Source organism: Diadema antillarum, unplaced genomic scaffold, assembly GCF_040938485.1.
Source record: "Diadema antillarum isolate AM-2024a unplaced genomic scaffold, OU_Dant_1.0 seq00001104_RagTag, whole genome shotgun sequence".
NCBI classification, from domain to species: Eukaryota; Metazoa; Echinodermata; class Echinoidea; order Diadematoida; family Diadematidae; genus Diadema; species Diadema antillarum.
The window spans coordinates 102,728-123,187 of NW_027271920.1; the positions used below are offsets into that span (position 1 = coordinate 102,728).

A 20,460-nucleotide genomic window follows, 5' to 3' on the forward strand; every position below is an offset into this window, starting at 1 on the left:
GAAAAGGAAAAGGAAGTAGTTGGATTGATTTGAGGAAAAGAAAATAGTTGCATTTACATAATTATTACAAATAGTTGTTTGAGAAAGTAGCATATAATAGTTTATGACACTACAGAGCACTCCCATTATAACGAAATGTTTGTTACAATGAATTAAATATTCAGGTCCCAAAATTATCGTTTGTATATATCTTTATACACTATCCTGTGCAGTTATAATGAAATTTTGCTACACCAAAAGAAAACCTCAGTCCGAGGACTTTGTTATAATGGGAGTACATTGTAGAAAGAGTAAATTGATGGAAAATTTATGCCATAGAGAAAGTTGTTACAACTAAAGATGAGTTATGCTATAGCACCGTGTTACTAAAGTGTTCAGCAATAATGTTCAAATAATCAGGAATCTTTACACAATATATCCAAATGAATTACAACCAGCATCAAATTGGCCCTCTGGTAGTCTTTTCTATATTGCTCACAGAGATATCTTTAATTCAATTTGAACTCAAAGATCTCCCCACAATTCATTGAAGGATATTGTTTAATTGGGAACAGTCTGATACCTCTGATGATTGAAATATAATATGGAGAAGTTTAAATGCAAAAAGCTGATATATCTACTTCTATCAATCCAAGATATTTAAGATTGAAGCTCCTGAAAGGAAATCAATCAAAATAGATGTGATAATTTTGATATTGTGTTCTGAAATAATTATGTAATGAGAGCTGTAACACTGAAAAGAATAAAATTGCATTCATCTGTTTTTGCATTAAATCTCTTCAAAATGAAATACATCGACATCACTGAAGTTTCCTTTTCATGAATAGTTATTCACAGGTAGCCACTGCAAGAAAAGATGTGTACATATTGTTGAAATTATCAATAACACAGGCATTCCATTTAAACTGCCTGTAAATAAATTCCATTGTCTCTCTCTCTGGTGTAAATTTCCCTTTCAATGACATAAAGGCCCAAATTCACGAAGGTGGTACAACTGAAACCATGGTTTAAACCATGGACAAAGACTATTTTTGTATGGGGTGCCAAGTTTCACATGGCCTATTTTGTTATGAAATGTTAACATTTCGTTAACAAAATGGTCATTTCATTGACAAAATGACTGATTTCGTAATGAAATAGGTCATGCGACACTTGGCACCCCATACAAAACAATGGTCTGTGTCCATGGTTTCAATTTTACCAGCTTCGTGAATTTGGGCAAAAGAAACTAAAACTATCTAGCTGATAGCAAAGCTAAATCTATCAGAGCAAGTATCAGAAAGAGTAAACTTGATCATGCAGTTTGAGTTCACAGTGCAGATACAGGTTTTGTGCAGAGTCAGTAGATATTTGTACTTGACAAGCAATAAAAAAAGAATGCAAGTTTGTTAAAGGCAAGCTTTCAGAGATGAAATCACAGGGATACAAGCATTAATCATTGTGATGATGATGATGATGATGATGACCCAAGACTTTGAGAGGGCAAGGCTTCATTACATGCAGGGCAGTGACATGTGAGAGTTGATGCTGAGTTTAATAACAAAATGTGATACATTCGACAAACCAGGTATGTGTTGACGGATTGATTAAGAAGATATTTATGTGCACCTTGAGTGAGGAATACATAGGTCCTGATGATGAAGGAACTTACGAACACTACTTGTTAAATATACACCTTTTGTTAAGCAAATATAGTCCACAGTTACTGAATATATCTCAATGTGATGCCCAGAACGAGTTGGCGATGATTTTTTTCAATGAGCCATTTCACAGTGCATTCAGGCAAGCATTTGTGTTAGTTTGATTAATTGAGAATAGGCTGATTTTGCTATATCATGTATTTCCCATGGACCGTATCCGGGCAATTACCCCCAGAGGGCAACTACCCCCGGGCTAAATACTGGTTCAATAGTTGTAAGGTTAGAGTAAAGATTAGGGTTAGGGTAATAGGTTTAGGGTTAGGAGTTTGGGTTAGGGTTAAGATTAGGTTCAGGATTAGGATTGGGATTAGTGCCAGGGGAAGGGTCCGGGGTAACTGCCCAGGGGGTAATTGCCCTACAGACCCCCCATGGACACCTGTCCGAGTTAACTCAAGGACTAGTCAACAATGGGTTATTAAAGCTTCCTGTGCCCTATGATAACTTGTGATTATAAATGCTTGCATTTAGCTGAATGTACCTTGAACATATTCTAACATCATATTACTAGTACCAGTAACGGCATTTATCCCATTGTTATTCAATAGTGTTTTTTTTTTTTAATGTTGATTGGAATAGTAATAACCAAGTGTATTTCTATGAACACAGCACTCATTTCATCTGCAATGTCCACTGAAAGAATAGAAAGCAATTATGGGGCATGACAAGAAGCACTTATTCTTTGTTTAGAATATTTCATATAATTATAGTAGGACAAATGATATCTACTATAGTTCCAGCAATTAACCTTGTACATTTGTATCCATTCCATAGTGTGCAAATTTTTTGAGCCCCATCTCCAGCCACTGAGAAAATTTTGCAATCGCTGTTATGTTGTCTTCAACAAATCACCTGCACAAATTGACAAATTAACAACTTCCCATATTTTTTTTTTTTTTGGGGGGGGAGCATAGATTATAAATAAAACAAAGAGCATTTCTTTAAAAAAAAGGTAAACAAAGAGCATTTCTTTAAAAAAAAAAGGCAATCACAGTTACACAGAGGTTGGGGTGCCCATATTATGATTCCTTTCTTTTCTTGCTTTTCAATTTGAAAACCTCCGTCTTCCCTTATTATGGTAGGATTGCCTATTCATCCAAACAAATATTTGGCTTTGAGTCTATTATAAATGAGAATGAAAGCCTGCATGTGCGATGTGTGATGTCCAAGTATATGACTGACAGCGCACAAAGCGTATTCTGTCAGCCAGTTAGGCGGCTGCCGCCGATCCCGTGCAACACACGGCTGGACAAAGGGGGAAGGAAAAGTTTCCTTGAAACAACAAGTTACCTATAGAGGCTAAAACCAGTGACTTTCTCATCGCCTTGTGGCCTGAGGTGATATATTGGTGCAGCTGCTGCTTTGCTACACTGAGTACTGGGTCACCCTTGGAAGCCCCCCACCCCACTGGGACTGCTTCATCATCTTTGGCTTTCAAACCTCAAATGCTTTTCACACCTATCAAACTTTCACAAATTTGTACAAATGTGTTCTGACTATATCACAACCTGTTTCACTGTGAATATTTGCACATATGATATAAATATATATACTTTATATTTCATTTAGATGGGAGATAGATAGATATTGATATACTCATATGTTTACTAACAAAGAGTGATGTGAGACATGGCCTTGAAAATAGTGGTAGGGCCTACAAGTAGTTGAGATTTTTCTTTTTTACTGGGAGAACTTTGAAAAGTTAGAACAGTAATGGGTGGTAATGTTGAAGACTTGTAGCTGAGATGGGAAATGTGAGGAAAACCATACCCCTAATTCCTTATACTGATCTACGCTGATTTAATTTCACGCAGGGTGGGTACTTCTTCCTCCTCTTTTTCTTTTTTTTTCAATGTAAGAACATGCAATATGTGGACAAGAACCAGTTTCACATACTGCAAGCTTGTACTAGCAGGGTTCTTCCTCATTCAAAAATGTCAACCTTTCAGAAACACACCTTGGTATGTAGGATGATGACTTGTGCACACTCAGTTTGACATAACTCTTTTTCTGATATCACTTCATGGATTTGTGTCCTTTAAGCATGACATAATAGTGTATCAGTGTTCAAAGGAATCCACAAAGTTGAGATAAACAGATTCCAATACAAAAAAAGAAGGTGCAAAATTCCTAAAATGGTTGGAAACATGGTTAACTGGAGACCAGGTTTGAGAAACACCTAGATTAAGCACGGTTTGTTAATATTTTTTTTTTCACCGACGACACTCATTTACATAAATATACAATGAGAAGCACACACAACAATGATCACACACTCGCGTTGCAATATTTGGTACTTTTCTGTGGTGGACATATAAGATCAAAGCCAACACGTACCACAATTACAGTGAATGTGAAGATATTGCACCAGATACCCCTGAGATGAAGGTCTTTCATATCTGTGATTTTTAAGACACAACATTTTCAGCTGAGCAAGGAGAAAGCTGATGGGGAAGCTCCACAAACATTAGTCAGCCATTAGTAACCATATCAGCTGGCATTCAAATGAAGATGAAGAGCATTCAGACGAAACAAAAACATTCCACCAGTAAACGTCTCCTTTTGTGACAAGAAATTTTGTAGCTTGTTCTTGCCTGCACTTCGACAAACAGCACACAAGTGAGATTGTGAATGTGGGCATGTTGAGAACTAATCCCCAAGTATCTTCAAGCTGGAGTCGACAGAGACTTTGGGTTGAAGCAATAATTTGGTTTTCCATCACCACGGAAACACAGATTAGCACACAACACAAATAGACACGTCACAGCATCAATTGACAATCATGAGTACCTGAGTATACCTTTTGTGAATTAGGATATCACCCTTTGATAACAGACACCTGAACATGTCTTCATGATTATTCATGTCATATATTGTCCCATTATGTGCTAAATCACTGTAGATAAAGCATTATATTTATTTTCACTATACTCAGTCTTGTAACAATGAGTTCTATGTGTATGTACATAACCCTCTTAAAACATGCACTTCGTTCCTTTGTAGTGACTTTGCTCTTATTCAAGAATTATTTCAATATTGACATAACACTTTTGTTACCTCGGAACATGTGCAAATACAATGGAATATATCTTCAAAGCATCAGTTTGGGGTTTTTTTGGTCAAATCTTGGCATAAGTTCATTTAAATTTTTTTGTTTTGTTTAATCCATCAGTTTGGTAAACATGCATATTTCAAATCATTTGCTCATTTGATAATTTTGCACGGATCATTGTTCAAACAACATTCAAATGTCTTTGTCTCAGTTTGATGTGAACATATCATGCCTTTCAAATCCATATACTCTCCCTTTAAAGCATGAAATATCATACTGCATGTTTAAACAGGCAAATTGTGGTGCAAAAGGGCAGCAACACACCAATCTGCTCAATTTGTGTTAATGTTTCTGCCACCCTTTGGAATGAAAGCATTGAAAGAATTGATATACACCAGTTCGTGGATAGGACGGTTACAGACAGCTGAAATACCATACACATGAAATATTCCTTGGAGTGGAAATTTTTGCAAATTTTGTACAAAGTGACATCAGAGTATATAATATATTCCATCCACAATAAGATATTAGAGCAATGAATATCCAAAACTATTGTGGAAAGCTGAGTTTTGTCTAGAATGGCTTTTCCCTCTTTAGAGTTATTTGAAGTTTGGCTTGGCTCACTTTCCATAAAATCGTTTGAGGAATTTGCTAAATCAGCTCTAGTCTCAATAGATCACACGTGGCTTGCGAGCCTTTAGAAATCCGATTTAATAATTTGGGATGGTGTTTGCTTTAATAGTTATAGATGAAAGTGAGTATTTTTTTTCGTTCCTCGTTTACACTGAATAAAAGACATGGAACGTACTTCTGTGTGTCCACTGCTCATTATTTGAGTGACCACCAACAACCTACAACACTATTGTACACAACTTGCAAACTAGATTCTGTAGACACAAATTTATGCTTTGACTTGTTTGTCTAGATTGACTGACAGCCATCAAAATTACAAACCGCAATTTATTTATTTTTTTGTCACACTTGACTGATCTTGCCAAAATTTCCACATTTAATAGCAACATATAAAAAAAGTCCTTTACACCAAACTTCAAGTCCAGGGAGTATACATATCACAATTGCTCAATATATATATATATATATATATATATATATATATATATATATATATATATATATATATATATATATATACATATACATATATATACATATACATATATATATATACATATATATATATATATATATATATATATATATATATATATATATATATATATATATACATATACATATATATACATATACATATATATATATACATATATATATATATATATATATATATATATATATATATATATATTTATTTATATAATGGTTGCTGTGAACATTTTTTATTATATTTTGAACAGTAGCACAGAGAGAAAGACAGATCTTATAACCACACCTAAACTGATTTACGATGTAGAATTGTAAACATTAATGCCACCAAGACATGGAAAGATAAAATGCACCCAAGTGTTTACCAATGCTCCTCATAACACACAAATCAAACAACATTTTTCCTCAGCGGGTATTATTCTGGTGGCAGTTTGAAAGAGGTAGAGTGCTTACTCTTCAAACATAGTTTCTAGGCTAACGATGTTCTTGCTCCCAACAGGCGGCAATATATCGTTGGGGGAAATATGCTCCATGGATTTAAACAATGAAACTTGCACAACTACTGCAGCTGGTCATTCGAGGGAGATTGTGTATTTCAACATCGACTATTCTAAACATATGAAGAGTTTGTTCACAAAAACCGATAAGTCCATATTTGCCAAATGGAGACATTTGCGATTAAAGGTCAAGAAAAATAAAGAGAATTATGAGAAAAGTTTTGCTTCTTTTGACCATAACTTCAAAAATGTACCTTTATATGTAGTGACCAATATATCATTTAAGGAGGTATTATTTTGTACTTTTTGACAGAGACCGTACTTCAAAATCTTCAAAAATGGACTTATCGGTTTTTGCGAAACAAACTCTTCACATTATTGAACATCTCACTTCTCCCCTTTACATTAAATTGTGGACAAGTATGTCTTAATCTGAGACAACAGAGACTGAAGCAGTACAGAACACTACAAAGGCAGTCTGGATTGATATGAAACAGGATAAAAGAGGGCACAAAACAGAACGATACCAATGAAAAAAAGTACTCGTAACATAGACAGTTTGTAAATGGAGACAACAATTGCCTATTACACAAATAAGCATGGGTTGTGAGTAATGATGGCAGACATTGCAAGAAAATGCATTCCAGGATTTTTTTGTTATATATATTTTAACAATTTCTTCCTTTTTTCAGGATTGTACGTAGCTCATAGCACTACATTTTTCCGAGTCATGGTTATTTACAACATGCAGTTATAATTATCCTTACAGCCCTTAAAAGATTAGCAAATCAATTTAACAGGCATTGATTAGGTTGATATGAGTCTCTTTCATTTGCTTAGTATATTCTTCGCAAATATACTTTGTGTCTCTTATGGGTTACATAATTTCATGCAAATATTAGACCAAACAATGCTTCTAGTATTTACATTTTTGACTACAGGACTTTTGGCCCATTGGATAATGTCATGACTGAAAAGTATTCATTTCAAACAGTAAGAAGTAGTGAAGTAGGGAGGAAAATTTTTCATTTTAAGATAAAAATAATCATGTGATATCAGACTTGTCACTGTACACCTATGATTCAGAATCCTTAAATTGTACAGACTTTTACAAAAAATCAATCAATTAGTATTTCAAAATGATTCAAGACCATTTGAATGTAGAATGTGAAAATCACAAAACAATCTCAAATGACATGAAAGAGCGCTTTGTCTGGACGATATAAACATTTGTCTTTGTTCTTTTACATGGCTCATTTCAGATAAAGAAGGTAAATTGTTTGCTTTAAAAAATTGATAAAAGAGGGGTCATACATGCCTTTTTAATTTGTTCAAAGACAAATACATTGTCTTCCTTTTTCTGTGAGATTTTCTTCAGTAAGTCATTACGGTCCAAAACATAAAAAATTTGTGATTATTATTTGTGAAGTTATTGCGAACATTCTCCATCAGGTTGTGAAACTTCCATAATGTATGTCTATCCAGAGTAGTCCAATATTTCCATAATCTTTTTTTTTCTTTTTTTTTAAAGAGAACTAAAAAATAGAGAAAAAGTGCATCAGTGTAGGAAAACTTACATTGATATGGTACCCTGATCCGCTTACGCATGACGTTCACTTGACCATTACCCGCAGTTGGGAGAGAACGAACACGAACCTCGTATATAGCCCCCGGTGTCAAGCCGATGAAGCCATCATAGAAGAAAGTGTGCTGAAAGAGAAATGTGTAAAAGTCATTACAAGCGATGCCAAGGTAATAAAACTTTTCAACGCCATGGGGTTTTCTGCGCCAATATGCCCTCAAAGCGTAGAAATGGCTCCAGTCATTGTCGCAGAAAACTTGCTAAATGGAGACAAACAAAATCAATAACAAATATGTGGTTGTATTCTCCAATATAAAGTTTGTGAACATATGTGACAACATTCTTGAAAAAAAAAAATGGCCAAAAGACAGCAAAAGCATCAAAAGTGTATGAATCATTAATGTGTGTTTATTCATATTCACATAGATAAGCATCAATACCCATCCAGCGAATGTTATTGCCAAGAAATTACTACAAGGGCCTGTATATAACAACCACATTTTGTGTTTCTTTTGGGCAGTCACTGAAGATGTGTATAATCACATATTACAAATCGTACGTCCTGTGGAAACTCAAATATAAAGATTTATATGAGGCCAATTACAGCCCCCCCCCCCAAAAAAAAAAAAAAAAACTAGCAATGTCGCTATGGCGACTGGTATGCCTCCGCCATAATGCATGATTCTCCTAATAGGTCTATAGTACATGTGGACAATGTGTGATTACATTTTCACAAAATTGGCAAAATATTAAAATGACATGTTTGTCACAAATGTATTGAATGTTTACCTTCCTTGACCTATGTTTAATTGGATGAATAGGAGAGCATGTATTTGGGGATTTAAGAACTTTAACTTGACTTTGACCATTTCATAAGTTTATGCACTGAGTAATTTTCAAGGTACATTGTATGGAGAAAAAAAGCGCAATTTCTGTATTGAACAGTAAATTGTTATCATTTTCATCTGGCCTTTGATTTATAAGAGAATCACTGTCAGGCAGAACACACATAAATTCAGCATGTACTAAGTTTCAAGATAACTTGAGCCACTTCCGAGATATGGAGAAAGAATTAAGTTCAGCACTTTCACTTGATCTTTGACCTTTTGAACTTTGACCTTCTTGGCAAAAAAAAAAATCCCAGAGAATCTCTATTGGGTTATACATGCATACATCAAGTTTAAAAAAAATTTCCTGCTGGCATTGCATAAATATAAGGAAAATAGTAAAATTTTGAAGTATTGCCCTTGACCTTTGACCCCTGACCTTTGACCCCATGAACCCTAAATTCCCTAGATAACCAATGCCAGTCAGTAGATGCATATATATACTATGTTCCATGAAGATACCTTGAACAAGTTCCATGAAGATACCTTGAACAATTTCCAAGATACAGAGAAAAAAGTGAAAATTTAACATTTTACTTGACCTTTTGACCTTTGACCTTTTGACCTCATGACCCCAAACTTTCACCAGAGAATCTTAATTGGGTAGTACATGTATACACTAAGTTTCAAGAAAATATCTTCAGGCATTGCATAGATATGGGGAAAATAGTAAAATTTTAAGCATTTGACCTTGACCTTTTGACCTTTGACCTTGAGCATGTGCACCCAAAAGTTGATAGGCACAACTTCACCCCCTAATACACATACATGCCAAGTTTCATTAGGATACCTCAAAAGGTTTTGGTAGTTACCCTGTCCACAAAATTCATTACGGACGGACGGAAGGATGGACGGACGGACGGACGGACGGAAAGACGGACGGACGGACGGACAACCCGAAAACATAATGCCTCCGGCACCACTTCGTGGCGGAGGCATAAAAAAACACTTAAAAATGCGATTATAAGGACTATTACATACCACAAAGCATATCATGTAACCAATTGTTGTGCATCCATTTACAGATAAACATGATGTTACATTCAAACTTAGATATATATTACGAATGATGCTGTCTGACAGTTATGAATTCTGATTTAAAAAGACAAATTTATTGAATGAATTTGTGTTTTCTCTGCACACTTCCACTTTCATACAGATATACCAACTTTACTCCACATCTTGGAAATTCCTACCTATTTTCTGAAAGAAAAAGCCATGTTTGTTAGGAATTACTGAAAAATATGGTTCATGCACCACAAAAATGAGAGACTCCAGCCACTACAGTTTACTCCAGTTATAATGAACAAGGTTGTGACAAAATTCTCATGACAAGAATTAAACAAAATTCAGATGGCAAAAATTATCATCGACATAACTATGTTTATATTCTTTATTGTTCGGCTAAATAACAAAATTTCACCAAAACAAACAAAAACCACTGGTCCAAAAGACTTCATTATAGCAGGAGCACACTGTATTTTGTGTCTTCTTCTTTTTTTTTTTGCTTCACTCACCTCAACAGCGATGCTGTATTTGATGTCGCTGCCAGAGAAGTCGAATTTGGCACAAAAGTCCATTAACCCATGCGAACTGTCTAGGCCATAGAGACTCAGCTCAACAGCAGTTAGTTTGCTGGCGGCTACAGAAAAAAAAATACAAGAGTGAAAGAGGGGTGGACGATAAATTAAAGAAGAGATATATGAGGGAGAAAGATTACAAGATGGAATAATTCAGGAACAAGGTATATGTAAGAAGGGGAGAAAAAGGCCATGATATTGAGATACAGTGTGATAAAAGCTATAAGCCAGCTATATATCAATGACAGATCCACATGAGATTCACAACACAAAGAAATCAGTGTAGTGATGTGCAAATCTTAGTTGTATCTTATACAATAATATGAACATTAGAAACATGTTTTCATCTGCGTCAAATGAGCTTTTTAGCACAACAATTTAGTATCATATATTGAAATACCTCTGTGCATCTGAATGTAACAATTACTGTAAAAGTGGATATTTTCGCATGACTAATTTTTCGTGCTTGGCCACGTTAAAAGAGTTTTGCGTGTTTTCAATTCCATGGAATTAAGACATCAACTACTGGAATATATGGCATGCAAAAATGTTCGCGTGTCTTTATTTTCGCGCTAGTTTCTGGTTGCGCAAAATGCGTGAAAATTTCCACTTTTACAATCGTATTAAGAAAGTGCAGACTAAACAGAAATTAGCATTTCTGTGCAAAGTGTTTTATCTGCACAATTGAACTGATATACCACTCTTCCATACAAACATGAATCTCTCACAAAGGCTCACGAGCAAAATCTTTCATAAAACTTGTCATACATACAAGAGGTATTATTTAAACTTGACCAATCTCCAATGTGTATAAGATTGATAGACATTGAAGAAGGAAAGATAAAGTTTTTTTTTATCAAATCAGAAGATTGTATCTGATGTGAAAGAGACGCAAACAATAAATTGTCAAGGGTAAAAGAGACCTCAGTTTAGATTTGACAATCTGTAAGCAAATGTATAGATTCAAGATTCGAATTTCTTTTCATTTGCATCAAATAAACAGAAAAATTATATATGATGTATATGCAGGACATATTTGTAATAATTGCAAAAAAAGAGTAAATCAATGAAGTACATGTGAAAATGAGTAACAAAAGAAAACATACAAATCTGTTTTTTTTTTTGGTATTTTTTCAAGATATACATATGCATATACTACAAGTTAATTAAGGATGGGAATGGAAATGGAGGGTCCCACTAACAAGCAGAGCTTGTATGATACTGGACCCTCAGAAAATACATAAGACAGTGAATAATGAATTAACGAAGCTACAAACCGATATAAAATAAAATAAAACAAACCAATATCAACTGACATGAAATCAAATTGGGAAGGAAAAAAAGATGAAGAAGAAGAAGAAGAAGAAGAAGAAGAAGAAGAAAGTACAGCACGTGTCATCGTGGACATATAACAGCAGTCAACAATACGTTTTCTTTAAAGGACAAGTTCACCTTCATTAACATAAGGACTGAGAGAATGTAGCAATATTAGTAGAACACATCAGTGAAAGTTTGAGGAAGATCGGACAATCCGTTCAAAAGTTATGAATTTTTGAAGTTTTTGTGCAGTCACCGCTGGATGAGAAGACTACTGCAGTGTATGATGTCACATGCGTACAACAATATAAGGAAAATATAAAGAGAATTTCACAAAATTTCATCTTTTGAAAAAAGTACACATTCCCTTGACTCGTTACTGATATATGTTATGGGTAATATTATTCCCATTGCCTTCAAAAAGAGGCAAGTCAAGTGCTTTTTTATCATGTGAAAAAAGTGAAAATATGTTGAATTTTATTTTCATTTTCTTTATACTGTTATACTCATATGACATCACGAGCCGTAGTAGTCTCCTCATCCAGCGGTTCCACCACAAAAATTTTTATAATTCATAACTTTTGCATCGATTGTCCAATTTTCCTCAAACTTTCACCAATGTGTTCTACTAATATTGCTGCATTCTCTCAATCCTTATGTTTATGAAGGTGAACTTGTCCTTTAAAGCAAGGTATTAGGATATGACCATTGACTGTCAGCCCAAGAGAGAAGTCACTTTACTTGGAACCATAGAACAATTTCTGTATTTATGGAAAAATATCTTTCACAGGTTGTTTGCATACAGCACATCCAACTTACAATGCTTTTCAATCTGAAAAGTGATGTTCACGCCCACGTGGAAAATGCCAGACCTGTCCGGGCAGCTGGTTTTGCACACTTCCCGGACCCTCTTGGCTTCGGGAAGCGAGGGGGCGCAGGAGGTGATGAACAGCTCGGCACCAAGCGACGAAACCCTTGCAGGAAGGACATCCATGTCGTTGGTATAGTCCGAGTCAGAGAAGCAAGGCATACCACCTGATGGGAGAAAATGGCAAAATTATATACACACCATACCAGACAATATATTTCCATCAAATTGAATCCTAAATCCTAATGCTGGTTGCAATGAAAATCAATATTTTGCATCACCAGTGGTAAAAAGTTGTGTCATGAACACTTTAAGATAAAAATTAACATCAAGAGTACTGAAAGTAGTTTAATAAATCAGTCAAGAACAAACAAAAATTTAGCAAATTATTCACTGAGTATGATATTATCTTTCCATATGTGACTCTGCACCTCAAAACAAACAAAAAGTCGCCAGACATAAATTTTTAGTTAAGACCATATTCTAAAAGAGCAGACTTTAAGCTTTAAAATGATGTATAACTCAAATCAAATGGACTCTCCTAACCTATCTAAATATTGGAAAGAAAGCACAAACTCAGGAAAAGTGTGAACTGAGAAAAGAGGCTCTGAAGTACAGTGTCTATTCAAGCGCTTAATCTTTACCAAACCGTGCTGGCTGTGCGATGAATGGGACAAAAAACAGGAAGTAAACCACCAGAGTTACAACAATGAAGGGATTATCAGATTAAACTGAAATTAAGCATGCCTCATTGACATATTCTGTCCATAATTAATGCCAACTTTCAAAGCGGTAGCACTATCCTTTCAAAAGTTATTAGAGTTGAAAGTGAAGAGTGTGGACAAGGTTTTTCAGAAATGAAAAAGGGATTCAATAGACACACCTTATCACACTATTCTACCAAAAATGTTCGAGGTAAACTGCTTAAAAAGCACACTTTCCTGCCCGTTTTACGATACCAAATTTAGCATAATGTAAAAGAAGACCCGCTCTTTCAGAAAATATGAAAAAGTCAAGTTCGGCTAGGTTGACCCATTTCACTCATTTTCCGTCCTCATGCAAAATCAGTGTGTGCGACTTTATGTTCGTTTTGAGGTGCACGGTCACATATTATGTCAATGCACTCATCAACTATAACTTGTCAACCTTTATCATTAGCATTAAAATAATCCCCCCAAAACTTGACCTAATTGTAAGTTAGCAAAAAAATGTGCCACTGTCCAGCAGTCTTATTCATTGTAGGTAATTAATGTATACGCTGTTATTTTTGTGTAGAGATATTTTCGCGAATGTGGAGGTCGAGCACATTTTTGCAAGATGTTGTTTTTGCGAATTGACACTGTGAGGCCTTCATAAGTGCACTATGACCTGAGCGCATGGTGACATTTTTGCGTGTTGTTATATTCGCGGTCCAACTGTGATTTGCGAAATTGGCGAAAATTAAACCCTCACGAAAATAACAGCTTATATACACAGTAGTTTCCAGACATTTGTGCCAATCCGCAAACACAGTGTAGGAAGGGTTATACTAATGATAGCCAAATGTATGTCACATAGTGTCAAAATATGTAAAAGACATTTAACATGTAACTGATACACTTCGAAAAGGGCAAGGGGCATTTTGTGTGTGTGTGTGTGTGTGTGTGTGTGCTACCCACTCCACTTACAGAATGTAGGTGCCATGTAAACACAGCCCTGTCACAGTCTTAATATCAAAGTAAGCCTTATCAAATAGTAAATCTTTCTCTGAAAAGCACTGCCATGTTTGCACAAAGACGCCATTAAATTGATGCTGTGTTGAGACTCATCTAAATGCCAGGCTGCATAGCTCACAGATGAGGTTCATTACAGGCAGGTTCCCTTCAGGACAATGCTGAAATTTTCATCATTTGATGTTGGCCTTTAATAGAAAATGATGTAACTTATGACCACACAGCAACCAAGCAAATGTTTTTGATGTGCAGCTTCAGATACGTTCTTGTCTGGGTTTTTGACTTTGTCATAAAGTTCTTATCCAACCAGTCTATACAAATAATTGCCTCATTTAGCAAATTTGGTCCTAATCTCAAAGGCAAATCTCCTCCTTGGATGCTGGAGTCAAAAATTAATGACAAGAGTTATAAACTGCTTCTTAAACATGGTGCATTCTGCTTGTTGACATTGGTTGTCAACTTTTTACAGCTATGTCACCAAGGGATGAATGAGAAGGGATAATTGCTAAATGTCCATCAAGCACTACCATGTCTTTGATTTTCATGAGAAAATCAGGATTAGCCACATGCAAGGGACCCACAATACAGCTTATCGTTGGTGGGGTGACAAAACCTCGTATCTCAAAAATGTCAAATGTTCAGGAGAGCTAAAAAACATGGCTGCCATAACATGTAAGTCAATGGAAACAGCCAACTTTTATTTATCATTTGTGACCTTATTTTTGCAGATGGGCATATAAGGATTGGGAATTACATAGTAATGGTTCCTAGCTTCAATATAATGAAGAAAACTCATTTTCACCAACTATTGAGATACGAGGTTTTGTCACCCCACCAACGTTATATCGATCTGCTGCCCTGTGTCAACCCATTGATGACTAGTCCAGAGTAGACTCAGAGTATACTCAAGCAGGTGTCTATTTAAAACGCATGTTATAGAAAAATCAGTTCATCCTCAACAGGTTAATATCCCTTTGGTAAAGAAGAAAACGAAGTTCTACACTACAATTGGCTTTGATATTATATCTCTTTACTTTGAACTATGAATTGTTTTCATTTTCATATCTGGCTGATCTGTCTGTTTGCTAAATGACTCAAACAATTATGAACAGATTTGGATGAAACTTACAGGAAATTTTGATAATAACACAAGAAGCAGATGATTACATTATTGGTAGCAATCTAGATCACCATATGGATCCAGGCTTTTATTTTTATTTTTGTTTGAAGATATCACTTGCAAATCGGGCCAACAAACAAGGGAGTTCAAGCTGCATGTATTTGAGGCGTGCATACTTAGAATGAAGGCGCACTCTAGCCGCAGCATGCAGTGAGCTAATGTGGTAGACTCTGAGACACTGACTTCTCTATCACTGGGAGATTTAAAGGGCAATCTTCAGCATGAATGTATGGATGATAATTATATCTGAGAGGCAGCAAGTTAATGAACTGTCATTTCAAACTATGACCCCAAAGAAACTTACCCCCTTGGAAGGTTGTCAGATGGCACAAGATGTCCTTGCCCTGTGGACAAAATAAAAATGCACAAAGTAAACATTAATAAATAAAAACATCACGCATTCAATTTTCAAATACTGTCAAATGTTTTCAAATTCAGGATTTCCATTTTCTAGTTTGTTACAATTGCATTCATTTTGTTGACATTTTGATTTTGTTTTTCTCAAGTGATGACACATTGATATCACAAAACGAATAAACACTCAAATAATTGTACATATTGTACATGAAAGTAAATGGTCAGTATTGGGTCTATTTCTCGTACTGGTGGACACATGAAATAATCTATGATGGAGCCTGCATAAAGATGAGGTTGGTTATCTAGCTGTTCTGTTTACCTTGCTACTGAGCATAGCTTGCACTGGACTTCAAACCCTATATCTCAAAGATACATGACTTAACTAGAAATGTCACTACAGCGACTGGTTATACCCCCGCCAAACAACATTTCATAAGCTTTGGTCAAAACAACATTTCATAAGCTTTGGTCAAAAAACTGAGGAAGTAGTTAAATCCGCAAGATCTTTCTTTGATCTTCTGCCATTAATATGCCGTTACCATGGCAACGTACTTTCGGGTACTGTCAAAAAATGCGTCTTGCACATCTACAACCAAAGGCACACATCTGTACCAAGTTTCATGGAAATTGGGCAAAAACTGAGGAAGTAGTTTGCAACACAAAATTTTCCATCATTTTGGCTCATAATATGTGAGCTGTTACCATGGCAACATACTTTTTGTCACTGTCAAGAAATGTGTCATGCTGACCTATATCCTAAGACAAACATTCAATATGAATTCCATGAGAATTGGAAGAACACTGATGAAGCAGTTTTGCCATGAAGCATTTTGCCCTATATTTTACCAATAACATGCCGTTACCATGGCAACGCACTTTTTGCCACTGCGGAAATATGTGTCTTGCACATTAACATATTCAGATGAACATCTGTACCTAATTTCATAAAAATTGATCAAAAACTGTGGGAGGAGTTCGCGACGCAAGATTTGTACCCATTTTTGCCCATAATATGCCGTTACCATGGCAACGTACTTTTGGGTACTGTCAAAAAATACGTCTTGCACATCTACAACCCAAGGCACACATCTGTGCCAAGTTTTATGGGAATCGGTTGAAAACTGAGGAAGTAGTTCGCGACGCAAGATTTGCAACGGACCGACCGCCCGACCGCCCCACCGACCGCCCGACCGACCGACCGCCCGACCGACCGCCCGACCGCCCGACCGTCCGCTGATTCCTATATACCCCCTTCAAACTTCGTTTGGCGGGGGTATAAAAATATCTTTAACCTGTCATAAAAAACACTGACCTATCTGACCTATAAAGACATGCACCATCAGTCAAGATAATAATCTAAATGCTATACAGTGACATGATTAGAACAATCTATAATTATGAAAAATTAGCTGAAAATGCCATCTGCCAAAATATGCTGAAATTAGAAAAGTTGTAGTGCAAGAGTTTTGCTTTGTTTTGTTTTTTGTTTTTTGTTTTTATTTGTTTTGCAAGAGGTATATCTTCCACTTTTATTAAATGAAGATACTGCAATATACTGTATATGTATATATATATATATATATATATATATATATATATATATACATAAATATATCAGAGAATTCTTTTTTGTTACTATGTCACTGCCTGTCATAATACAAATGTGTGGCAAAATGAATGGATTCAAAATAGAGAGATCAATTGCTGGTTATGGTGGTTCAACTTTGCCAAGTGAAAAAAAAACCAACAACAAAAACAACCTGTAAATGTATACGGAAATCTTTTAATAGGAAACAAAAAAGGATGCCACACAATGAAAATTATGAGTTGCCCTAAAAATTTCCACTGGGCAAGTAGCAGGCATGTACCTTATAATTCAAGAAAATATAATTTCACTGACTTTCTTAGGGAAATTTTCAGCAATCTGTCACTTTTTGGTTAAAATGTGATGCAGCACACTGTACTTTACGGGTGCTTCTCGTAAAAATGTCATATGCAGCATTATTGGAAGATATTTTCCAAACATGCATCATTACACTTAGAAACACTGCACCAAAACACTGACTGGTACATAAAGCTTATGACTATGAATGATTATTTTCTGACAGAATTAGATGGGATGTTAGAAATTGTTGCATGAACCACAGCCAAATATTGCACAAGTTGAATATAATTATAGTTACACTTGTACATTTATATTTCAAGAAATGAGGAAGTTCAGTATACATATCATTGATCAAATATAATTGTATTCCTTTGAAATTCATTCTATTCTTTGTTAGCGAAAAAAAAAAAATTGTGCCCTGCGTGCGGCTGCCACATTCAGTACACAAAACAAAATACACAAAGTCTATAATGCGCACATCATGCCATGAAGCTGCAGATCCATTCTACTTTATACTCTATGGAAAATAACTCCATCTTTGATCTCATCATTCAACAGATGACAAGTGACTATTATGATAAGCTTATTACTTTTGTGTATGCTCACTTGAAACTATGCTGTTCCAAATTTGATGCTGAATTAGTCCAGTGTGTGGTGTATGTGAGAACAACATTGTCTGTACAGCACAAACTGGAAACACTTTCATATCACGCACGGAAAGGGAATTCATAATTATAAATTGTATATGTGCACTTGCATAGTTAAATGTACTGCATAACAATGTGTCAGGTACAAAAGAAAAAAAAAAGACTGAGCTGTCTGGTCATATACATTGTATATGCTAGTAAAGACTTTGACATTGTAAAATCGAGAACCTCTGAAAATTAAACATGGAGGTGTGAAATAAGGTTACAGTCAGTTGTTCCAAAGGTTCATTATTCCGGATTTTCACTGTTTTAAATGTTCATTATTTTAAAGTTTTGTTATTCTGCAAATTGAATAAGGTTCATTATTGCAAAGGTCCTTTAATCCTGAAATGAAATGAGGTTGGTTATTCTGAAGGTTCATTAATCCCAAAATGACATGAAACTCAAAGTTATTAACATTGATTTGATTTGAATTTATTGCCACTTCATGGGGTGGAACACCCTGATCAGCAGAGCTGGTTTCAATAGGGGGTCCACGTTCTTTTCATCTTTACACACCTTCTTTCTATTTTTGGATAAATGAACTTTGGAATACTAAACCTTACTTTTAGACTAATGAACATTTGGAATAATGCCAAAAAGTGTTTAAATTAAGAGAGCAGTAGTTTGGTGTTGCAATGTCATAATTCCCAGACCTCCATAGTAAGCATCCAAGAATGTACACTTGAAAGTGTGTATGCATGTTTATCAATATAAGCTTTGCCAAGAAAAAACATAAGAAACAATATAAAATAAATTGAAACAACTGACTATAAAACAGAATGACGATATAAAAAATGAAATTAATGCTGATACATAATTGTGCATTCTGCTTATTAGGTATGAAGGACTTATAAATACTTGGTTGATACTCATGCATAGTACTTCAAAACTACAGCATATGTGTGCAACCCATTGTTCAATGTTGACCTTCAGTCTGATAGTTTAAACTTGGGGAATAAAAGATACCTGACAAACAAAAATGAAGATAGCAGCATTGTCCTTATTCATACGTAGTTGGGTGTGTGTGCGCATGAATCAAATATATGCATGAATATTGCTATCACGGGGCAAAGTCTAACGAAGTGCAAAAAGGCATTCCTATAATGCTGGCAAATGTTTAAAGGAGACAGGGACTTTTTGATGGTCTCTTGGAATTCATGGAATTTCCCAGTTGCAGTATGAAGTAAAATCGCATGATAATAACCTTTTTGATTCATTTTGATGCCATATTTGTTTCACTTTGTCAATGCCTTTAAATCTTTCTGGTCACATCTGCATGGTCTTATACTTTTTTTACTGGTCATTTCTTCCTGTTAGCAATATTCAATTGTCAGTGGGCAACACATGGGGTGCGCTGATCAACTCACTTCTGGCATAGAATTAAGGTTTCCAAACAACTTCTGGGAGATTTCAGCAGTTGATATATTCACAGCTGTTTTGATTAAGGGGTTAGAAATACCTTTCTGAAATGCAGAAAAAAGGCAATTGCAAATGCATTTCAGCCAGAAAGCATTTCTATGAAGAAGATAAATGCAGGGTGGTTTTGAAACACATTTATAGCTCAGACCTGCCCACGTCTTTGCTCCTCAGGTCAAACTGTGCAATTGGAGCTGTGCAATGACAAGTTCTCCATCTCAACTCATGATAAATATGATAAATGCAACAACTCCAAAAATGTGATCAAAAATATCTTTGCAAACACATTTTGATGGTAGTGGGTATTGAAAAGTGTTTAAAACATGGGAGAGTTGATAAATGCGGCCATTGAATGCTAAGCTGCACAGACCCATGTCAAAAAACATCTTGATTTCTTAAATAAAGACACATCTAACAGCAAAGTAAATTCACAAAACACAGCTTCCTCTTTGTTGAATTGCAGATTTTTGTGGCTCGTGTAATAAACTCTACAAAAATGTGTGATGAGCTGATTCATGACTCTGTAAACAAGACAAATGCTTTTTACACACACTGTACATTATATACTCCCAAAATGTATTCGTTCAATTGACATTCAAGTGAAAAAGAAGGATGG

The 20,460-nt window shown here is 35.3% G+C and overlaps 1 protein-coding gene across 1 annotated transcript in view; it reads right to left on the reverse strand.

Annotated features, from left to right (window-relative positions):
* LOC139743727 (uncharacterized) overlaps window positions 1–20,460 on the reverse strand; it is a 47,000-nt gene that overhangs the window by 21,131 nt on the left and 5,409 nt on the right. Inside the window, exons 2-5 of the mRNA XM_071654178.1 lie at window positions 15,802–15,841; window positions 12,557–12,772; window positions 10,358–10,482; window positions 7,949–8,081 (exon numbers count right to left, since the gene is read on the reverse strand). Coding sequence (XP_071510279.1) covers window positions 7,949–8,081; window positions 10,358–10,482; window positions 12,557–12,772; window positions 15,802–15,841 — 514 coding nt within the window. The remainder of the gene's footprint in view (window positions 1–7,948; window positions 8,082–10,357; window positions 10,483–12,556; window positions 12,773–15,801; window positions 15,842–20,460) is intronic.